The sequence below is a fragment of the Chinchilla lanigera genome, unplaced genomic scaffold (genome assembly GCF_000276665.1).
Source record: "Chinchilla lanigera isolate Chin_1 unplaced genomic scaffold, ChiLan1.0 scaffold00074, whole genome shotgun sequence".
NCBI classification, from domain to species: domain Eukaryota; kingdom Metazoa; phylum Chordata; class Mammalia; order Rodentia; family Chinchillidae; genus Chinchilla; species Chinchilla lanigera.
Window position 1 is genome coordinate 2,301,802 of NW_004955475.1, and position 19,412 is coordinate 2,321,213.

Sequence of the window (19,412 nt, forward strand, 5' to 3'; positions counted from 1 at the left end):
TGACTGGGCCCAAATTATTTCTTCATCCTCATCTCTTGCTGCTTCCCTATTCCTCCATACACTTTGCTTCAGTCAATCCATGCTACTTATATTTCCTTGGAGATGCTATACTTAGTATTTGCTGTTCCCTCATTCCCATTCCTTTTTTTTTGTACTGGGAATCAAACTCAGGACTTTGCACTTGCCAGGTAGGTGCTTCTGCCACTAAGCTATATCCCAAGCCCTGCATTTCCATTCTTCACTTCAAAAATTCTCACGCATTGTTCCAGATGTAGTTCAACTATTACTTCCATTTGGAATCATTCCCTTACATACCTCCATGTACAAGCTTAGGTCATCAGCCTCCTCTATTCCCTCAGCTCTGATCTCAGAGTTCTAGCTATATACTGGTCAATTCCCCTCAATAGACTGTGAGCTCAAGAGAAGGACTCTCACCTATCATTTATGTTTATCTATTGCTTAGAATGGCCTAGCTCAGGTGTACAATCAATTTCCGTTGAACCAAAAAATGGATGGACTAATAGATGCAGAGAGAAGAGAGGAGATGGATATACTTATATCTCAAGAGGTAAAAATAAGACCAATGAGTGGATGTTACAAGGAGGCAATTTTCAGCTTGATTAGACTACCTTTCTTAAAGTCAATTAGTCTTCTGTTAGTGCAGGTATGAAAAGAAAAGATAAACATTTATCTGATTCTTCAAGTATCTGATGGAAGGTTGAAGGAGATCATCTATAAGGTCTCTTCTTTCCCTGAGTTCTTGTACTTTGATGAAGATGGGAACAACAAAATGTGGTGAGTAATCTAATTCTAGACCACATGGCTAGAATCTAAGAGCAGCAATGGTCCTGATATGAACTCTGGGGAAGGAAAAAGAACATAGGCTTTCAAAGCAGACAGCCAAGGTACAGTTCTACTTCTATTTTTTTCTGGTGGTATGAATATGACAACTCACTTCTCCCCATGGAATCTGTTTCCTCTAATAGGGAAATGATCCCTAACATGCAGATGTTTTTGTGAAAAAATTAATGACAGTCAAGTTTGCTGCTTGGTGCACATTAATGAGTCTGTATGACTTAATCTAATTTCATAGGATCGTTGTGGGATAGGATGGTCAGGATATGCTTCCTATGCCAAGTGGGAAGAGAGGAAGTTCAGACAGGAATACTTCCTTAATCTCATAGAGGTCTTTTTAGTCATGGTCGAGGCCTGAGGAAGAGTAAGGAGGAAAGGTTACCGCTGCTTCTTACTTTGATGTTTTCTGCAATGATTTCCGGGTCATTACAAATGGACTCAATGAAGAAGACCTGTAAGAGAAAAAGAAAAGTAAGTTTTACGGCTGGGGATATAGTTCAGTATTGTAGAACACTTGCCATGCATGTGCTAGACCCTAGGTTAGACCTTTGACGCTGCAAAAAAAAAAAAAAAAAAAGTGAGGAGAGTTACAGCAGGCAATTATTTAAGATAGAAGCCAAACATAGCTTGACCCCTTCTTAATGGAGCTGTGTCTTTCCCAGGGGCATCCTCTGACAACACAATGTTCTCATACAACGGTACTGTCAGGATTCTGAGTTTTATGAGGCAGCCTGCTTTAAGTTGAACAGCCCCAAATCGATTGCTGTTTTGTTTTTTTTAGTGATATATACTTTGTAGTAGTTCTCTCTACCGCATCATTGCTTGCATATCCTCCAAATCCCCCAGTGTAAGCCTATCAGCATTGCCTAAGGTGGTACCTTTCCCTTCCTGCTAGTTTGCTGTTTCTGACTGTATCATGAAAGTTACACAACTCAATTAAGATACTGAGTCTATGGTGGCCAATTTGGTTGCTCTGAACATTTCAGTTTGTCTTATTTGGGGTTTGTGCTAGAAAAAGTAGATTCTAGACAAGAGTGGGAGTTTTATTGTACCTTGTAACCATGTTCTTTAGCAAACTGTAGAATCAGTGACCGTCGTTCTCTGGTAGTGTTGGTCGCATCAAAAACCTAGAGATGGGTAATGAGGTTGGCTCACTGTGAACTAGTGCTGTGAGATCATCCTCTCCTTGTCCATCCCTGTCCTAAGTGGAAAGCTTCCAGAGAAGGCAGAACTTCAAGAAGGTCTTGAAAAAAAGGAATGATTTAGAATTGCCTTGTGTCAATTTTATAAACAGTCATTGAGCCATTAATGTCTGCCCAGTATACCCAACTTTGTGCACGTAATAAGGCAAGAGGAAAATTCTGAATTTTTATTAGGGCCATTTTACAGGTGAAATAAATGAGGCCTAGGAAGGACTTGCTTTGGCCAAAGCCACCAAGAGTTGTTGATAAGTAGAGCTAGAACTGGTTCCCCAAACTCCCAAGTGCAGCTTCTTCCTTCTTTATCACATTAGAAGTCCTTAGAAGAGGAAACAATTTCCTATTCTCAGCACCTCAGATCAGACCATTTACTTATTTGAAGGTCTCTTATGCTTTTAAAATTTGCAAATCTTACCCCACAGGTGTATGGGATTAAATCAACTACATATTTAGGTAAATATCTAGAATTGAAAAATGTTTATAATATAGTTTCAAATTCGAGTTATAGTCCTACTGAATTTTTCGGAGTGGACCAGTACAGAGCAGTACTTATGAGTGGAGATCCTTGAGCTGTACAATCTGGATTCCATTTCTGGTCCTGCCATGTACATGTTATGCCACACTGGGCAATTATTCGGTCTTTTTGTGAGGCATTGTTCCTGGTTCTAAAATGGGGCATAGTAACAACACTTATGGGGGAGAGCGGAATTAAAGTATGAACATATGCAAAGTACTTACAATAATTTATGGCATAGTAAACACTCAGTACATATTAGCTATTCTCCATTCAAGCATATACTCAAGGAAAAAAATGGAAATTTCTTTACCGCAACGTGTCCTTCCTCACGGCTGAAATAGTTATGGACATCCTTCAGGGCTGCCAGAGCACACTGCCTAAAAAAATTAGAGAAAGAAACAGAAAACCCCTATCCCCAGGATAGATTCTTCTCATTTTATCTCTGTTATCTTCTGTACGAACTCTCATATGTCTTACACTAAATTATTTATCTGTAAGACATCTATATAAGGTGTTCTATGTTTAGGCATCACGCCCAGCAGAGAATGGTCACACAGTTGAAACTGGCTCAGTGTGTAGAGCAGTGATGGTGAAACTTTTAGAGATCAAGTGCCCAAAAGTGACTTTTCAGAAAGTGCTGGCATTGTGATTAAACCAGAATACTGAGGTTTTAGTTTAGAAAAAACAACTCATACATTAGCATCCTTTGTCTTAAAAGACAAACACAGTAACAGAGCTTTCAATAATGCAAATAGATGTTTATTGAATGGTAAAAGTTTGCTTTTGTGTGCTGTTATCTGATGCTTGGCTCCTGGGGCGACTTGGCTTGCACGATGACAGAGAGGGCTCTGTGTGCGTGCTGCAGCATGCATGCCATAGGTTTGCCACCACTGGTGGATAGTTTAGGGGCAGGTCAAAAGTGACACACTCAGGAAAAACTAAGTAACGACCACAGCTATAATTTGAAGGGCTTCAACCCTTAAGCAAATGGAACTCAAATTCAACTCGTTTATGCACCTACCTAAGGCCTAGATACGTGATCTTTGAAGTTCAAGGGATTCCTGGCATGGATAACGTAAGCTCAGGTATGACAGCGGCAATGTATTTATGCTTTCAGCAAAAATTTTTTTAGCGATTATTGATTGCTGGGTTCTATGATGTGAACATAGATTGATAAATGAGACCCAGGCTCTGTTCTGGAAGTGCTTAGAGTCACATAGGGGAAAGACACCTCAAGGCTGAACTGATAAGACCGGAGAGCAGAGTGAGCCAAGCTACTGAGATTTTCATCTCAAATGCTAAGCTAAGTTTACACTCTCTCCTGTCAGGAGTAGGAGAATGTAAAAGGTTCTTGAGCAGGGGATGGTTAGGACCAAAAGCAGGCTTTGAGTAGGACGACAGAAGGTTGCCCTTTGAGAGTCTAAAGGTTCTCCTCCCTGTCCCAGGTTACCCTACCCAACTCCCTCAATATCTGAAGAACAGCCTCCCTTAGCCAAAGGGCAGAACAGGCCCCTAAAACAGTGGGTACTTACTTCCTGATAAGTAGGGCCTCCATGTTGTCTGGGAGAAAGAATTCGTAGTTCTTGTAGCTCACTGCCTCTCGTCGATACTGGCCTAAATTAAACACTGAAAGCAGGTATCCCTAGTGAAGAGTTTGGGCAGACTCTAGTAGACAAAAATTTCCTTGCTAGGAACGACCTCAAAGGTAGAAGGTATTCTTTATAGATATAAAATGTGTTTATACAGCTTCAAATTACAGTGATCAGCTCACTTTTTCCTCACAACAGCCCTGAAGGTTAGGAATCACCATTCCCATTTTACAAATGAGGAAAGTAAAGGTCATAGATAGGAAATACCTTTCAGTTAATAAGTCAAGATTTGAGCTTCAAAAAGTTTGGCTCCAAATTATTTTACTTTTTCATAAACGACAACCTTTCAAATGCCCTATTCTGTTGGAAAGAAAGAAATCAAGATCCAGGTAGCAAATTTAATCAATCACCAAGGGTCAAACAGTGAGTTTGTAGCAGACAGAGACTTGGCCTCCTGATCTGCAATCTTGTGCTGTTTCATTTTTCTGTATCATGAGGGGGAATCTAAATCTAAGTTGTACTTTCCCACTTTGCAATGGTGAAAAGTCAAAGAGGAGGGAAGGAAAGAAGAGGAAAGAGGAAAAGCAACCAAACAGGTAATATTTTATTCATTCATTAACAAATGCTTTTGATGCCTACTATGTGAGGTAGGAAATATGAGTTCTGGGTCTCAGAGAGCAACCAGACATTCATGATGGGAACCTTAAGAAGCTCACAATCCAATAGGTGGGAGTGAGTAACCCAGGGATTGGAGAGCTCCCACACATTTTGCTAGTTGATCTGACAGAGACAATATGGAGCTATGCAAAAGAGTGAGGGAGAAGAAAAGACAAATTCCATTTGGAGAGATATGTGATTTGAAGTAGGCCTCTGTAGGTGGGTATAGGGGTGAGGGTGGGGGAAAAGGTATTATAGGCAGAGGACCAGCTTGAGGAAAGGTATAGCATTGGTAGAAGGGACAGCCTGCTTGGAAGATCAGGGGTAATCTACTATGAGTGGAGCCTGAGAGACTAGAAAAGGCCAATTTTGGAAGGCCTTGAATGACAGGCTAAGGAACCTGCAGGCCAAGGGGACCCTTGAATGCTCTAGTCATGTCAGCCTTATGTTTTGAAATATGACTCTGGGGGCCTCTGTAAGAACTGAGTAAAGTGGAGCAGACAGGAAGAAGGAGATCTGGGCAGAGATCCACTTGCCACTGCGCCATGTACCCTTCCATTTAGCAAAGGCTCCTCAGAACTTACAGTTCTCCATGAAAATAGCTCCTTCTTGCCTTTTTGTCAATGTCTACCTCCTCCCATAAGAGCCAATACGAATATACTCTATCCAGGAAGCCTTCTCTGCCTTCCAATTAGTAACTCCCTCTGTGAGGCCCCTCAACACCTTGCTGGAGCATTCTTAGACAGTGCAAGATATGATTATATATGCTAGCCAGGCTGAGAACTCTTCAAGGACAGGGCATGAGTCTCATCCATATTTTTCATCCCCAATACCTAGCATGGATTTTGGCACATGGAAAACCAATGGGAAATTCTTTGTTCATGAAGTAGGTAAAGAGAAAGTAGATGAAGGGAAAGAAGAAATAAGGACAAAGAAGAGATTTGGGGTTGTTGGGTATAGCTTAGTGACAGAATGAACTTATCATGAATGAGGCCTTGGGTTCAATCTGAGAGCTGGAAAGGGAGAACAGGCAGAGAGAAGAAAAAGAGGGAAAAGAGGAGGCGAGGAAAAGAGGGAGGGTGAATGAAGAAGGTAGATAGGATGCTGGGATAGGCAAGAGAAAGAATAAGGAAGAGAAAAGAGAAAAGAAGAATATAGGGCAAACATGGGATTCTTTTATTTTTCCATCAATAGAGCTATGCATTAGACCTGTCACAGTGAGTGTCAGGCCTGGAATCAAACATAACTTGGTTCTATCACTCATGGCCATGTGCCTTTAGACAAGGTACTTCACCTCCTCAGCCTTTTTTCAACAATGAAATGCTGAAGAAATGATAAACATTCATGTGGCAATAATAGCAATGGTAACAAAATAGTATGCTACTTAGAACGTTGTTTTGAAGTTGTGGGTCCTACTGAGAACAGATATTTAGTCTTAATACTGGTTTTCCTATGCCTACCACACAGCGTGGAGTTGGGCACGGAACGTGTGTTCCAGAAATTGTAAGAATGTAGTGGCACTTGTATAGTATAATTAGTCCTAGTAATAGTTGTAGTAGCAGTTCTAATCCTTGTAAATAATGGTGATGAAGCCTTTTTGGTACCGAGGGTCTTAGCCTCCTACCTTACTCAGTTTGCAACTAGTGACCTATAGCTGAGCTGTAGAACAAAGGGCTTCAGAGACATACCTTTAGTTGGTGTTCCAATCCAGTTGAGATATCTTGTGAGCTTTGTGGAGATGTAGGTCTTGCCTCGAGCAGGTAAACCCACCATGATCACCATTGTGGGTGAATTGGTAAACTGGGGTATGGATGCTGAAAGACAAATAGAGGTTCAGAAGTCCATCCCCAGACTTATGTGATCTTCTGGCATCAGCTCAGAGATGTAGAATTGCAAAGAGAAACTCTCCCAACATTACAAGAAAAAAGCTAAAAGACTTCAAATTAAGGACGCTTGAACTGACCAGAAAACAGAAGGTGCAGTGAAAATAGTGGAAAACCTACAGTAACAGGCATCCGAAGAGTGCAAGAAGACTCAAGTATTTGCATATTTGGTGCAGATATTGCAGAATAACAAAAAGCTCTTTAACATTCAGCTACAAATCATTAATGTATTGTCAAAAGCTATTTATGGGCCAGGGTGAAAATATGAAGACTATAAAGGCTAAAGACAGGTGATTTTATATCCTTTGGCAGTTTTCCTCCAGAAAAACAGGTCCTGACAGGGAAGACTGAGAAGAATCCTGAGAAAAATAACCTGTAGTTCTGCAATGGGTGGGGCATACAACAATCGCCACTGTTGACATCCTACGAAACCCTTTTGTTTATATTCCTTGTGAAATAAAAGTCTTACTATACAGGGGGAAAGAACAGCACAAAACTTGTAGTTTGAGAGCACTTGTGGAAACTCACTTCAGCTGGCAGTGGAATGGCCAGTACCACTGGAATAGTTCAGATCAATCTATTCTCTCTCTCCTGAGAGAAATAAAAACTTTTAGTCTGCAAAAGGAAGAGCAACAGGAGCTGAGAACTCACTACAGCTAGGAGAGGAAAATGAGAAAAAAAGTTGTAATTCGGGAAGGGCAGGAAAACGTGCAAGGTCTACCATTACATTTGGAGGTGGGGCAGGAACATTTGTGAAGGTCACATCAGGGTAAGCCTGCCTGAGACTGAGACTTAGCAAGAATAACACAGAATGTCCTAGTCGCCATTCCTCACTACCAGGATAAAAAGCATCATGAAAAACAGTAGTGAAATATATCTACAAGAGATAGACTGCCTCCAGAGAGCAGCACAAAGCGAAGATCCCAGGCCACAATAAAATGTCTGAAGAGACAAAGCAATCATCAGGATCAGATTCAGTAATGACTGAATGTTGGAATTATTAGACATAGAATTCTGAAGTTATGACTAATATGTTAAAGGCTGTACTGGAAAAGGTAATCATGCAAGATATGACAGTTAACTTCAGTATGGGGACAGAAAGTGTAAGAAAGAATCAAATGTTAAAGTGCAAGAGAAAAAATCAAGTAAAAAAAGTAAAGCCAGGTGTGGTGACACATCTGTAATCCTACCACTCAGGGAGATTGAGCAGGAAGAGAGTAAGCTTAAGCCCAGCCTAAGCAAAGTAGTGATTTAACCAGACCCTGGCTTGAAATTAACAGAAAAATAAGAGCTGGAGATGTAGCTCAGCGTAAAAATTCTGGGTTTAATCCCCAGTACTGCAAAAAAGTATAAAACATCCAAGAAGTGTAGAACAATATTAACAAGTATAATATACATGTACTCAGATAGGAATTGAGAAAGGGGCAGAAGAAATATTTGGAGACATAAGAGCTAAAAATTTCTAAAATTAGCCACAGACAATAAACCATAGATCTAAGAAGCTCCCAGAACACCTAGCTTGGTAAATATATATAAAAAAAAAACACACTGAGAGACATATCAAATTCAAATTGCAGAAAAATCAGGAAGGATAAGGCAGGCAGAGGTCAGCTTATACAAAGAGAAACAAAGAAAATAATTATACTAGACTTCTTGCCAGAAGCCACAACAAGCAAAAAGATAATGGAAAAAAGTGGTGTAGAAAGAAAACTTGCCAATCCAAAATTCTAAATTCAGCCAAAGTATCCTTCAAAAATGAAGGGAAAACAAATCCTTTTTCAGACAAATAACAGAAAATTTGACACCAATACATCAGTGTTTCAAGAAATATTAAAGGGAATCCTTCAAAGTGAAGAGATATGATGTAGGTAAAAAAAAATTGGGTCTGCATAATTAAAAGAAGAGTACTGAAAAAGAAATACAGAAAGTCAAAATATATCCTTTTTTTTATATTCTTTTTTTTTTTTTTTTTTTTGGTTTTTTGGTTTTTCTCCGGTACCGGGAACCGAACTCACGACCTTGCGCTTGCCAGGCAGGCGCTTTTGCCGCTGAGCTAAGTCCCCAGCCCCCCTTTTTTTTATATTCTTAATTGTTCTAAAATACTACTGACTGTTTAACAATAGAAACAAAATGTGTTTATAGGCTACATGAACGTGCAATGTAATATAACAATGATAGGGAATTGGAGGATGATGGGGGAATATTACATTACACCTTCACTACACATGAATTAATATAGTGTTATATAAAAATGTTCAAATGATAAGTAATACAAGTGATAAAGTGAGACCACAAAAATGATTACATATTCAAAATTATTTCTTCTAGCATTTTAAATATTACACATTTTTGTGAACTATAGTCACCTTATAGTGCAAGAGTGCACCAGCGCTTCTTGACCCTATCTAACGACAGCACAGTACCTGTTAACCAGACTTTCCCCACGGCACCCTGCCTTCACTCACTCCAGCTTCTGGTAACCGCCACTCTACTTTCAAGTTCTATGAGAACAACTTTGATTCTACGTATGAGTGAAATCATGTGGCACTTCTTTGTGTGCCTGGTTTATTTCTGGTACCCTATAAATATATACAGTTTTAATTTGATTTATTTCTGATACCCTATAAATAGGTACAGCTGTAGTATTTCAGTTAACATTTAAAAATGATGAAATATAATGAGAAAATAGAAACAAAATAAATACGAGTAGGAAATAGAAGAGCAAATATAATGAACAGAAAACAACTTTTAAGGTGGTAATTTTAATCCAGCTGTATCAATCATTACTTTCAATACGAATTCTCCTAAACTCAAGAAAGACAGAGACAGTCCTATTGCAAAAAAACCCAAGATCCATCTGTATTTTGTCTTTAAAATACATACAACTGGGACTTATTCTGGAATCCTTTTTAATCTCTCACTAACTCAAATATAAAACTTGGACAACTGTATAAAACTAAAAGTAAACAGGTGTGGGTAGAGTGGATGCTACAGTTTAGATTAAAAATGCCCCTCAAAAGTCTCATATGTGTGTAAGGTGACTGGATCATGGGTAATGCTATATGCATCAATGAATTTATCCATTGATGAGTCAGTAGTTGAATTTTCTATTTGGACATGGGGCCTAGCTGAAGTTAAGTCACTAGGGGCATAACCTGGAAGGCTGTATTTTTGTCCCTGGCTGTCCCTTCTCTCAGCTTCCTAAGTTACACTGGATCAGCAGCTTTTATCTACCATGCCCTTCCACCATACCTGTCCCCTTCGAGCCAGCCAATTTTGATTGAAACCACTGGAAAATGTGACAAATAAATCTCTCCTCCTTAAGCTGGGTATTGTTTCCTAGTGATGAAAAAGTGATTGACACAGCATATCAGGAAACAACACCAGAGTCTGAACCATGTAAAGAGTTGCAAGTTCAACATTTTTTCCTTCAACAGTCTGAGCCTGAATTTAACTGGGCATGAAGCCCAGAAGTAAGCTTTGTTTAGCAGACAGACTAAGATGCAGGAAAAACCTTGTAGTTTTAGGTTGAGAAATAGAAATAAGAATTGGAGTTCAGAAGAGTAGGGAAAATCTTTTGGGTTTTTATATACTCTACTTTGGTTCCACAATGAAGGTGGCAACAGCACAGGTGGCCTAAGAGTACAAATGGCTCATAATGGGAGGCTCTAGGAATCAAAATTCTGTGGGATGAGATCCTTTTCATAGATTGAGATACAGTGTCAAGAGGATACAAACAGACTTCATACAAGTTTTTTCTCTAGCTCCTCTGCAACATTTTTCTGGAAGTGGTACAACTATGACAATGGGAGTTTCTGAATAGAAGACAGAAAAATAGAAGCGTAAGGACCTGACAAGTACTGAGAAGACCTGGAAAAGGAAAAAGTTCACCTATGACCTGTGAGTGTTTTGATCTTCATTTGCATAGCAAAGACTTGGAAACTCATCTAGCAAGGAGACCTTCACCCCAAGTCCCAGACTGACCACTAGGTGGTGCACACACAGGACTAATTTAAATGCTTGAAAATGGGACTGATGTTGGAACCTTAACACATAAAAGACTAAAACAAAAATGTCAACATTCTTCACAAACAAAATTCAGAATCTTAAAACAATGTTTATAATGTCTAATATACAAACTAAAATAAACTAGTGCAGCCCCCATCCCAAGGGACCAGTGTGATTGAAGGCTTGATCAGGAGGGTAAAAATAAAACAGATAATCTGAATTAGTGTAGTGAAATCGAATCTGTAACTTAATATTTTTCTAAAATTTCCCATGTCCCCATTGTTTCATGGGCAAACTTTATTAAACATTTAAAGAAGAAATAATATCAATTCTATACAATCTTTTCAGGAAAACAAAAGATAAAACACTTCTCAACATTTTCCACGAGGCCAACATTACCCTAGTACCAAAATTTGAAAATAAAAATATATAAAAAGAAAATGTAAATTAAATTTATGCTTCATGATACAACATAAAAATTCTAAAAAGCAGATCAATCAAATTCCATTATATACAAAATAGGTAACATAGCACAACCAAGTGTGATTTATCCCAAGGATATATGACTGGTTCAATATTATAAAAATCAAAGTAATTTGCCATGAAGAAATAAAATTCTACAATATAATAACATATGAAAAAAATCTTTTAGTAAAATACAATATCCATTCATGATGTAAACTAGTCTTAGAAGGGTGTGTCCTCAAGCTGATGAAAGATACCTACAAAAAACACTACAGCTAACATCATATTTCACATTGGCAGACTAAATTATTTCTTCTAACATCAGAAACAAGGCAAGAAATTTAAAGACCCAATCCAAAAATGGGCATCTGAGATTAATATACACTTCTTAGATGAAGAAATACAAACAGTAAATATATGAAAAAATGTTCAGTATCATCAGTCATTTGAGATATGCAAATTAAAACACTGAGATTCCATCTCCCCCTAGAAAGAATAGCTATTATAAGAAACCAAACAATAACAAATGCTGGAGGGGCTGTGGGGAAAAAGGAACCCTTCTCCACTGTTGGTGGCAGTGTAGACTGCTACAACCATTGTGGAAATCAGTGCAGAGATTCCTTAAGAAAATTAGAATTGGAGGTATTCTATTCAACCCATTCAACCCAGCTACGCCCCTGCTGGGTATCTTCCCAGAACAATTAAAAACATCGTACCGCAGAGATATATGTGCACCCATGTTTATAGCAGCACAGTTTGTAGTAGCTAGATCTTACAAACAACCCAAATGCCCATCTACTGAGGAATGGATAAAAAAGATGTGGTCTTTTTATACAAAGAGTGTTACTCAGCTATTATGAAGGATAAACTGGAGACTTTTACAGGTAAATGGATGCAACTCGAGACCACACTCATAAGTGAAGTAAACCAGATGCATATGTGTAAACACTGTATTGTCTCCCTAGTGTGACAAGCTGAAAGAGTAAATAATATCCAAAATGTACAACAGATATTGTAAAATGGGAAGAAACTTCAAAAGGAAAGAGAAACTGGGATGGGGGAATGAAGAAAAGAAGAAAGGGAAAAGCAAATATATATATATATATTATATATTATATATTATATTATATATTATATATTATATATTATATATTATATATTATATTATATATAAGATAGTTAAGATAGTTATACTACCAATTTCTCTTAGTTCATTGAAAAGAAAGGTTTGTGCTAATATGATTTGAACAATTAAATGCTGGTATCTTATACTGTGAGTAACTAATTTAAAGATAACACTACACAATGTATGACCATTGTTGACCTCTTATTATCTTGTTTTGAAATTTGGGTATTTTTTTTTTCTTTTTAAAATAAAAAAAGAAACAAGGATGTCCACTCTCACTCAACATAGTACTGGAACTCCCAGTCCATACAATAAGTTAAATAAAAAAAAGGGCATAGATTGGAAAGGAAAAAACAAATCCAGTTTGGCACATAGTCAACCTGATTGTCTAAGCAGAAAATTACAGGAAATTTTACAAAAATTCTTCCTAGAACAAATGAACTTATCAAGTTCATAGGATACAATGTCAAGACACACAAGTCAGTCATATTCCTATATGTAATCAATTAAAAACCAAAAACTAAAAGTAAAAGGTCATATTTATAATAGCTCTAATAAGATAAAAAATACTTAGATATTATACTAACAAAAGATAAACAATCTGTTTTATGAAAACTACAAAATGCTATTGAGAGCAATCAAATAACTAAATAGACAAATTCTGGATAGATGATGGATAAGAAGACTCAAACACACTAAAGATGTCCATTCTCTCCAAAGAAACCTATACATTTGGCACAATATCAATCAAAATTCCCACTAGGATTTTTCTAGATATAGACAAACTGATTCTAAAATTTACATGATAAGGAAAAGAAACTAGAATGGCTAAAATAATTAGCAAAATAAAATCAACGTTGAATAAACCCCACTACCTGATTTTGAGACTTACTGTAAAGCTATAATACTCTGTATTGGTATCGGCAAAAGAATAGCCATATAGATCAATGGAAGAGAATAAATAATACCCAAAAGAGAATCACTCATATACAGTCAACTGATTTCATATAAAGATACAAAGGCAGTTCAATGGGGAAAAACAGTCTTTTTACAAACCATGCTAGAAGAACAGGAAGTCTATACGCAAAAAATGAACCTTGCTCAGCCACCACCAACTTGGAGCTGGCTCTGCGTTGTTCATCCTCTACACAGAACAGCAGAAGTCCCAGCCAATCTATGGACCAGCCCCAGGACAAGGCAAAAATCTGGAATAGGAGATTCAGCGGGGTTGACTAGAGGAAAGTGACATCATTGAGCTGACAAAAGATTCACTGAGAAGGAATGAGCTGGACGATCCAACTTGGCTGAGAGCGGGAAGAGCCACATTGGAGAGACTTAGAGAACATCAACAAGAAACACAGAGGACAAGATGGAGCAGCGAGTTCCAGCAGCTCAGCTTCTGCAGGACAAGCTAAAGTCTGGAGTTGGACAAAGCTGGAAGAACACTAGGCTCTGATTCCTGAGTGACCATCCAGTGGTAACAGGTGGTGAGTCTCTGCACTATAAGAGCCCCAGAACACAGCTGCACACAGCAGGTGCAGGCCGGGAAGGCCTTGTGGAAAAGGGTTGGGAGTTTGAACTTCAACCCCAGAGAAACCCCTTGGTGGCTTCATACTGCCAAGGTCCCAGAGTTGATGATGGAAAGATGGTCACTGCAGACAGTTGGTGGTTGGGGAGCAGACTGGGGTGAGTCCCCTTGAAAGGCAGGGAGTGGTGATCACAGATCCAGGACCTGTGATCAGGCACCAGATTCAGCCTGAGCTATCCAGGATTGGAGGCTCACACTGACGCTATATTCCCACTGGTAAAGGCAGAGCCGAAACAGGGGCTTATGAAATATTATTTTCTCAGCTAGCCCTAATAGAAACCATTGAAATGGACTGGCCTGCTACTGCTGTAACTAAATTCACTGCATTGGAATAATCCTGACTCAGTGGGCAATTTAATGCCACTGAACTTGTCTGCTGAATCCACCATCATATCCAGGGAGAAAGAACTAAGTCTGGACCAAACTGCAAAAATGCCTGAAACCTGGCAGAAAGAGGTACTGAGTCTGAGTTAACTCCATTTTTGCAGTGGAGGGATCATAGGAGTAGCTGCGGTACGAACACCCAGACTATCTGACAAAGAACACACATATGTGTATTAGGAATCACGTATGTATAGGAATCAGCCTACAAATGTATCCCTTATCAGGGGACAAAGATCCCACTGGCCCAGCTTTCAAAATTATCTCTGTGTTGTATTTCATCCTCGTTTCCTCACCTTCCTACCCCCCCACCCCCATCAAGGATAAACTTGTAGGCTGGTTCCTACAAGTGGCACCCAAATAGGACCTGACTGGAGAAGATCCACCTGAGCAGAACGTGTAGTAAGAGATGGGGAGTTCCTCAGTGGAGAGGAGCTGAGCCGGCTGGCAAAGAAAAGAAAAGCGGGGCTGGGGATTTAGCTCAGTGGCAAAGCACCTGCCTCGCAAGCGCAAGGTCGTGAGTTCAGTTCCCGGTACCGGAGAAAAACAAAAACAAAAACAAACAGAAAAGAAAAGCGAGCACTGACTGGCAAAGAAAACAAAAGCATGGAGAACTTTCTCAGCCAGGGTAATAGAATATGTCAATTGAAGTACAGCATTATACTCCTTTTTTGGAACTTCTTGTGCCTCAGTCTGATGCTCAAGTCAGTACCCAGTTGCTTTCTCATATGTTACAAGATGTTATCAAACATAATCCTTGGTTTCCTCAGACTGGCACATTTAATGTATAAAATTGGGATAGAGTGGGAGAAGGTTTGGAGCATGCATACACCTAAGGCTCTGCTATATCCCCTGAAACTTTCTCCATGTGGAGTTTGGTTTGCGCAGTTCTTTGTTCTTTAACTTCGGGAAAGCACTTCACACCAAGTGCACCTTTGAGAGAGGGTAAAAATGAAGATAAAGAGCCCTGGTTCCAGTCTCTTCCTCTTCCTCCTTTCCTTCCACTTGTGGTTGATACAGAAGTAATGTCTCCCTCTTAAAGATTGGTTAGACAGGTCATGCTTAATGGAGAGCCCTTTGGGACATGTGCATTTACAATTAATATTCATCCCAACCATAACAACCCACAACAAAATACTCATGACCATAATCCTTTGGAGTATAAGTTGCTTAAAGAATTAAAACCCACTGTCATGAACAATGGGGTTCCAGGACTTTTCGAATTGGGCTTGTTAGACTCTGTCCTAGGAGATTTACGCTTGGCTCCTTCACACATTAAACACTTGCATATGTCCTGCCTATCTGAGGACAACACTTAAATTTCCATGTTAATCTTCAAGAGTTAGCAGCTGAACAACATGACAGAGCTGAGCAGCAGAACATCCTGAAATTACTGAAGAAATGCTGTTAGGAATAGGTTCATACTCAGATCTAATCCCACAGTTAACCAGGACCAAGCTTATCGACAAATGGCTCTCATGATTAAACCAGTTTGGACAACTATTCCTCAGCAAGGTATTCTCACTCAGTCTTTCTTACCCATTCTTCAGGGCTTACGGGAGCCTTATGCCCAATTCTTAGCCAGGTTATAAGAAGCTATCTGATGCCAGATACCACATGCTCAAGCAGGGGAGATTATAGGGTTGCAGCTGGCTTTTGAGAATGCTAATAAGGTCTGTAATCAAGCGTCAGGGGCTGTCTGAGTGACTAAAAATCTTGGAAACTGAAAGTATGCCAAGATGTGGGTAACGAAGGTCATAAGTCCTCTGTGTTTGCTCAAGCTGTGTTTAGTTTAATAAAACAAAATCAGGCTTCTTCAAAAATACAATGCTTAAGTGTGGCAAAACAGGCACATTTGTAAACAGTGTATTCAACCCCAGACAAAACAAATGCCGCTATCTCACCCCTGGAAGGGGAAGCACCAGGCCTCTGCCCTAGGTGTCAAAAAGGAAATCATTGGGCTAATCAATGTTGTTCTACATATCACAAAGATGGCACCACACTGATAGGAGACAGGATGTGGGCCTAGCACAGTTCCAACAAGCAATGAGGGAATTTCCAGTACAGGCTTACAGCCCCAAACCTCACTAGGTCTCTGAAGGAAGACTGAATCCCTTATCAACAGAACCCCAGGAAGCCTAGGATTAGGCCTTCCATCTGCTGAACAGGTTACCTTGACTGATGGAGAAAAACCTGTTAAAATCCTCACAGGAATTTGGGGACTTCATCCCTTAGGTACTATGACTTTGGTCTTAGGAAAAAGCAGGTTGAACCTGCAGTATGTTGAGGTACTTCCTGAGATTACTGATTCACACTATTAGGGAGAAATTCAGGTTGTGATTCAATCATACTATGTGTGTTTTTGAACCAGGAGATTATGTTGCTCAATTTATTCTTTTACCTGTTGTCAAAACTAGAGCCTCTAGTCAAGAACAGATCCAAGGGAATAAAAGAGCTGGCAGTACCTCCCATAAGGAGATATTCTTCACTCAAGATATCACAAGCCAATGACTCAGGTATGAGGGAAAAGAGAAAAGAAAGAAGGGGAAATTATGTATGTATGTATATACAGGATAGCTAACATAGTCGTACTACTGACTTCTATCACTTTACTGAAAGGAACGGTTAATTATTTGATCAGTCTTGCATGTCTCTATTTCTTTTCCTGAGAAACCACTTTGAAGATATCAAAATGTAATACAACAACTATTGTTAATTTCCTACCACTTTGTCTGTAACTCTGTATTGCTCTTATGTTATTTTGTAAATGGATGTCTGTTTGTTAATGTTTTCCTTGTTTTATTTTTAAAATAAATTTTTTAAAAAGATTAAAGGAAAATATTTTCAGGGATTAATGGACACTGCGACAGATATTTCAGTGATGGCTTTATTTCAATGGCCACCTGCTTCGTTGGGCTCAGGTCACCCAGGCAGGTTATACAGAGTGCTACACCTCTTCCTTATACAGGCCCTGCTAGATTTAAGGGAGTCTTTTAGCCATTTATTACAGGGATCCCAGTCAACTTGTAGGGCAGAGATCTGCTGAAAGAATGGCAGATTCAAATTACTAATGAGGCAATCCAACCTCATTGATACAAAGATGCAAAACATGGATATGTTCCAGGACAAAGACAGGGAAAAAAAATCAACGAGGCAATCCCAAACCCATAGAAGTCTATCAGAGGAATGAAGGGAAAGATCCTGGTTTTGAAACAAAATTTTAATGGGGATAAGTGTCGCTTCTCCCCATCCAAAAACTGCTTTTTCATTAAAATGGAAAACTGATGTTCCTCTTTGGGTGGATCAATGGCCCCTATCAAAGGAGAAGCTCATTCACTTACAAGCATTAATAGAAGAGCAATTGAAGGTGAGACATATTGAGCCTTCCACAATCCCTTGGAATATTCCTATTTTTTTTATACCAAAGAGATCAGGAAAATGGAGGCTGCTTCAGGATTTAAAAGCTATTAGTGCATGTATTTACTCTAAACGTTCTCTGCCACTGCAGTTCCATAGGACTGGTCTATGACAGTTATTGATCTTAAGGGATTGCTATTCTTTTTACCATCCCTTGAAGTCCACAGGACTGGTCAACCTCATTTTCCTTTCTCTGTTCCACCACTAACTCTGCCAAACTTATGCAACAATATCAATGGACTGTTTTGCTACAGGGGATGATGAAAATTCCCAACCCTGTGTCAGTATTTTGTTGGTCAGGCTTTAGATCCTGTTAGAAAAAAATTCCCCCCAAGCCTATATAATACATTATATGGATGATATATTGCTTGCTATCAATTTTTAGCAACAATTTACCCCTGTTTCTGCAGAAACTAAACAGGCTTTGATACAACATGGGTTATACATAGCCCCAGAAAAAATTCAAACTACTGCCCTCTTAGTTACTTGTGAACTCTGGTAACAGAAACAGCAGTTCTAGTCCAGAAATTAACATTAGGAAGGGATTCATTACATGATTAAATGATTAACTTAATAATTAAATTAAATGATTTCCAAAAGTTATTTGGGGACATTAATTGGATTCAGCCAAAACTGATATGTAAGGAATACTTACATATCAGTTAAGCAATCTACATAAAACATTACAAGAATATCCATTTGAATTCTTCCCACATTCTTACATCTGAATCCCTTAAAGAGCTCCAGGTGAGAGAAGCCAGTTTGGCAAACACATAAGTGTTTTGAATTATTCTAACTGTGCCTCTTATGCTGATCATGTTGCCCACTCTTGACTCTCCCACTATACTTCTTGGTCAAGCAGCAAACAATAAATGCCAACCTGTTGAATGGTTTTATCTCCCTCAACAGTTTACGAAAAGTCTTTAGAACTATACAGATCAAATGGCTAAGCTAATTTAGCAAGCCCACCACCATAGCATAAAAGCATACAGTTTTTCATTGTGAAAATGGCCATAGTACCAAAACTATTGTACAGATTCAATGCAATTCCCATTAAACTACCATTAGCATACCTCACAAATCTAGAAAAAATATTTCTTAAATTCATCTGGAACCAGAAGAGACCCAGAATAGCAAAAGCAATCCTGGGCAACAAGGACAAGTCAGGTGGAATTACAATCCCTGACCTGAAATTATAATACAAAACAACTGTAAGAAAATCAACATGGTACTGGCTAAAAAAACAGTTGAGAGGATCAATGGAAAAAACTGGAGGAAACGGAAACAACCACACTCAGCCACCTAATCTTTGATAAAGGGGCCAAACAAACGCACTGGGAGAAAGATAGCCTCTTTAATAAATGGTGCTGGAAAAAGTGGCTTGCCACCTGCCATAGACTGAAAATAGACCCAAGTCTATCACCATGCACCAAACTCAAGTCAAAATAGATCACAGATCTCAATATTAAAACAGAAACACTCGGGGCTGGGGATCTTAGCTCAGTGCCACAGCGCCTGCCTGGCAAGCGCAAGGTCGTGAGTTTGATTCCTGGTACTGGAAGAAAAACAAACAAACAAACAAAAAAAAACAAAATAAAACAGAAACACTAAATGTATTGGAAGAGAAGGTAGGTAAAAACCTTAAAGACATAGGGGTAGGCAGAGAGTTCATGAACAGAAATCAAACTGCGAGTGAAATAATTCAAAGAGTCAACAACTGGGATCTC

General features: G+C 39.0%; 1 protein-coding gene across 5 annotated transcripts in view; it reads right to left on the bottom strand.

Annotated features, from left to right (window-relative positions):
• Pfkfb1 (6-phosphofructo-2-kinase/fructose-2,6-biphosphatase 1) overlaps positions 1-19,412 on the bottom strand; it is a 64,492-nt gene that overhangs the window by 22,412 nt on the left and 22,668 nt on the right. For all 5 annotated transcript variants that reach the window (XM_013502856.1, XM_005401535.2, XM_013502854.1 and 2 more), the window contains 5 exons: positions 6,506-6,631; positions 4,104-4,197; positions 2,882-2,948; positions 1,908-1,982; positions 1,251-1,307 (listed from right to left, as the gene is read on the bottom strand). In XM_013502856.1, coding sequence (XP_013358310.1) covers positions 1,251-1,307; positions 1,908-1,982; positions 2,882-2,948; positions 4,104-4,197; positions 6,506-6,631 — 419 coding nt within the window. The remainder of the gene's footprint in view (positions 1-1,250; positions 1,308-1,907; positions 1,983-2,881; positions 2,949-4,103; positions 4,198-6,505; positions 6,632-19,412) is intronic.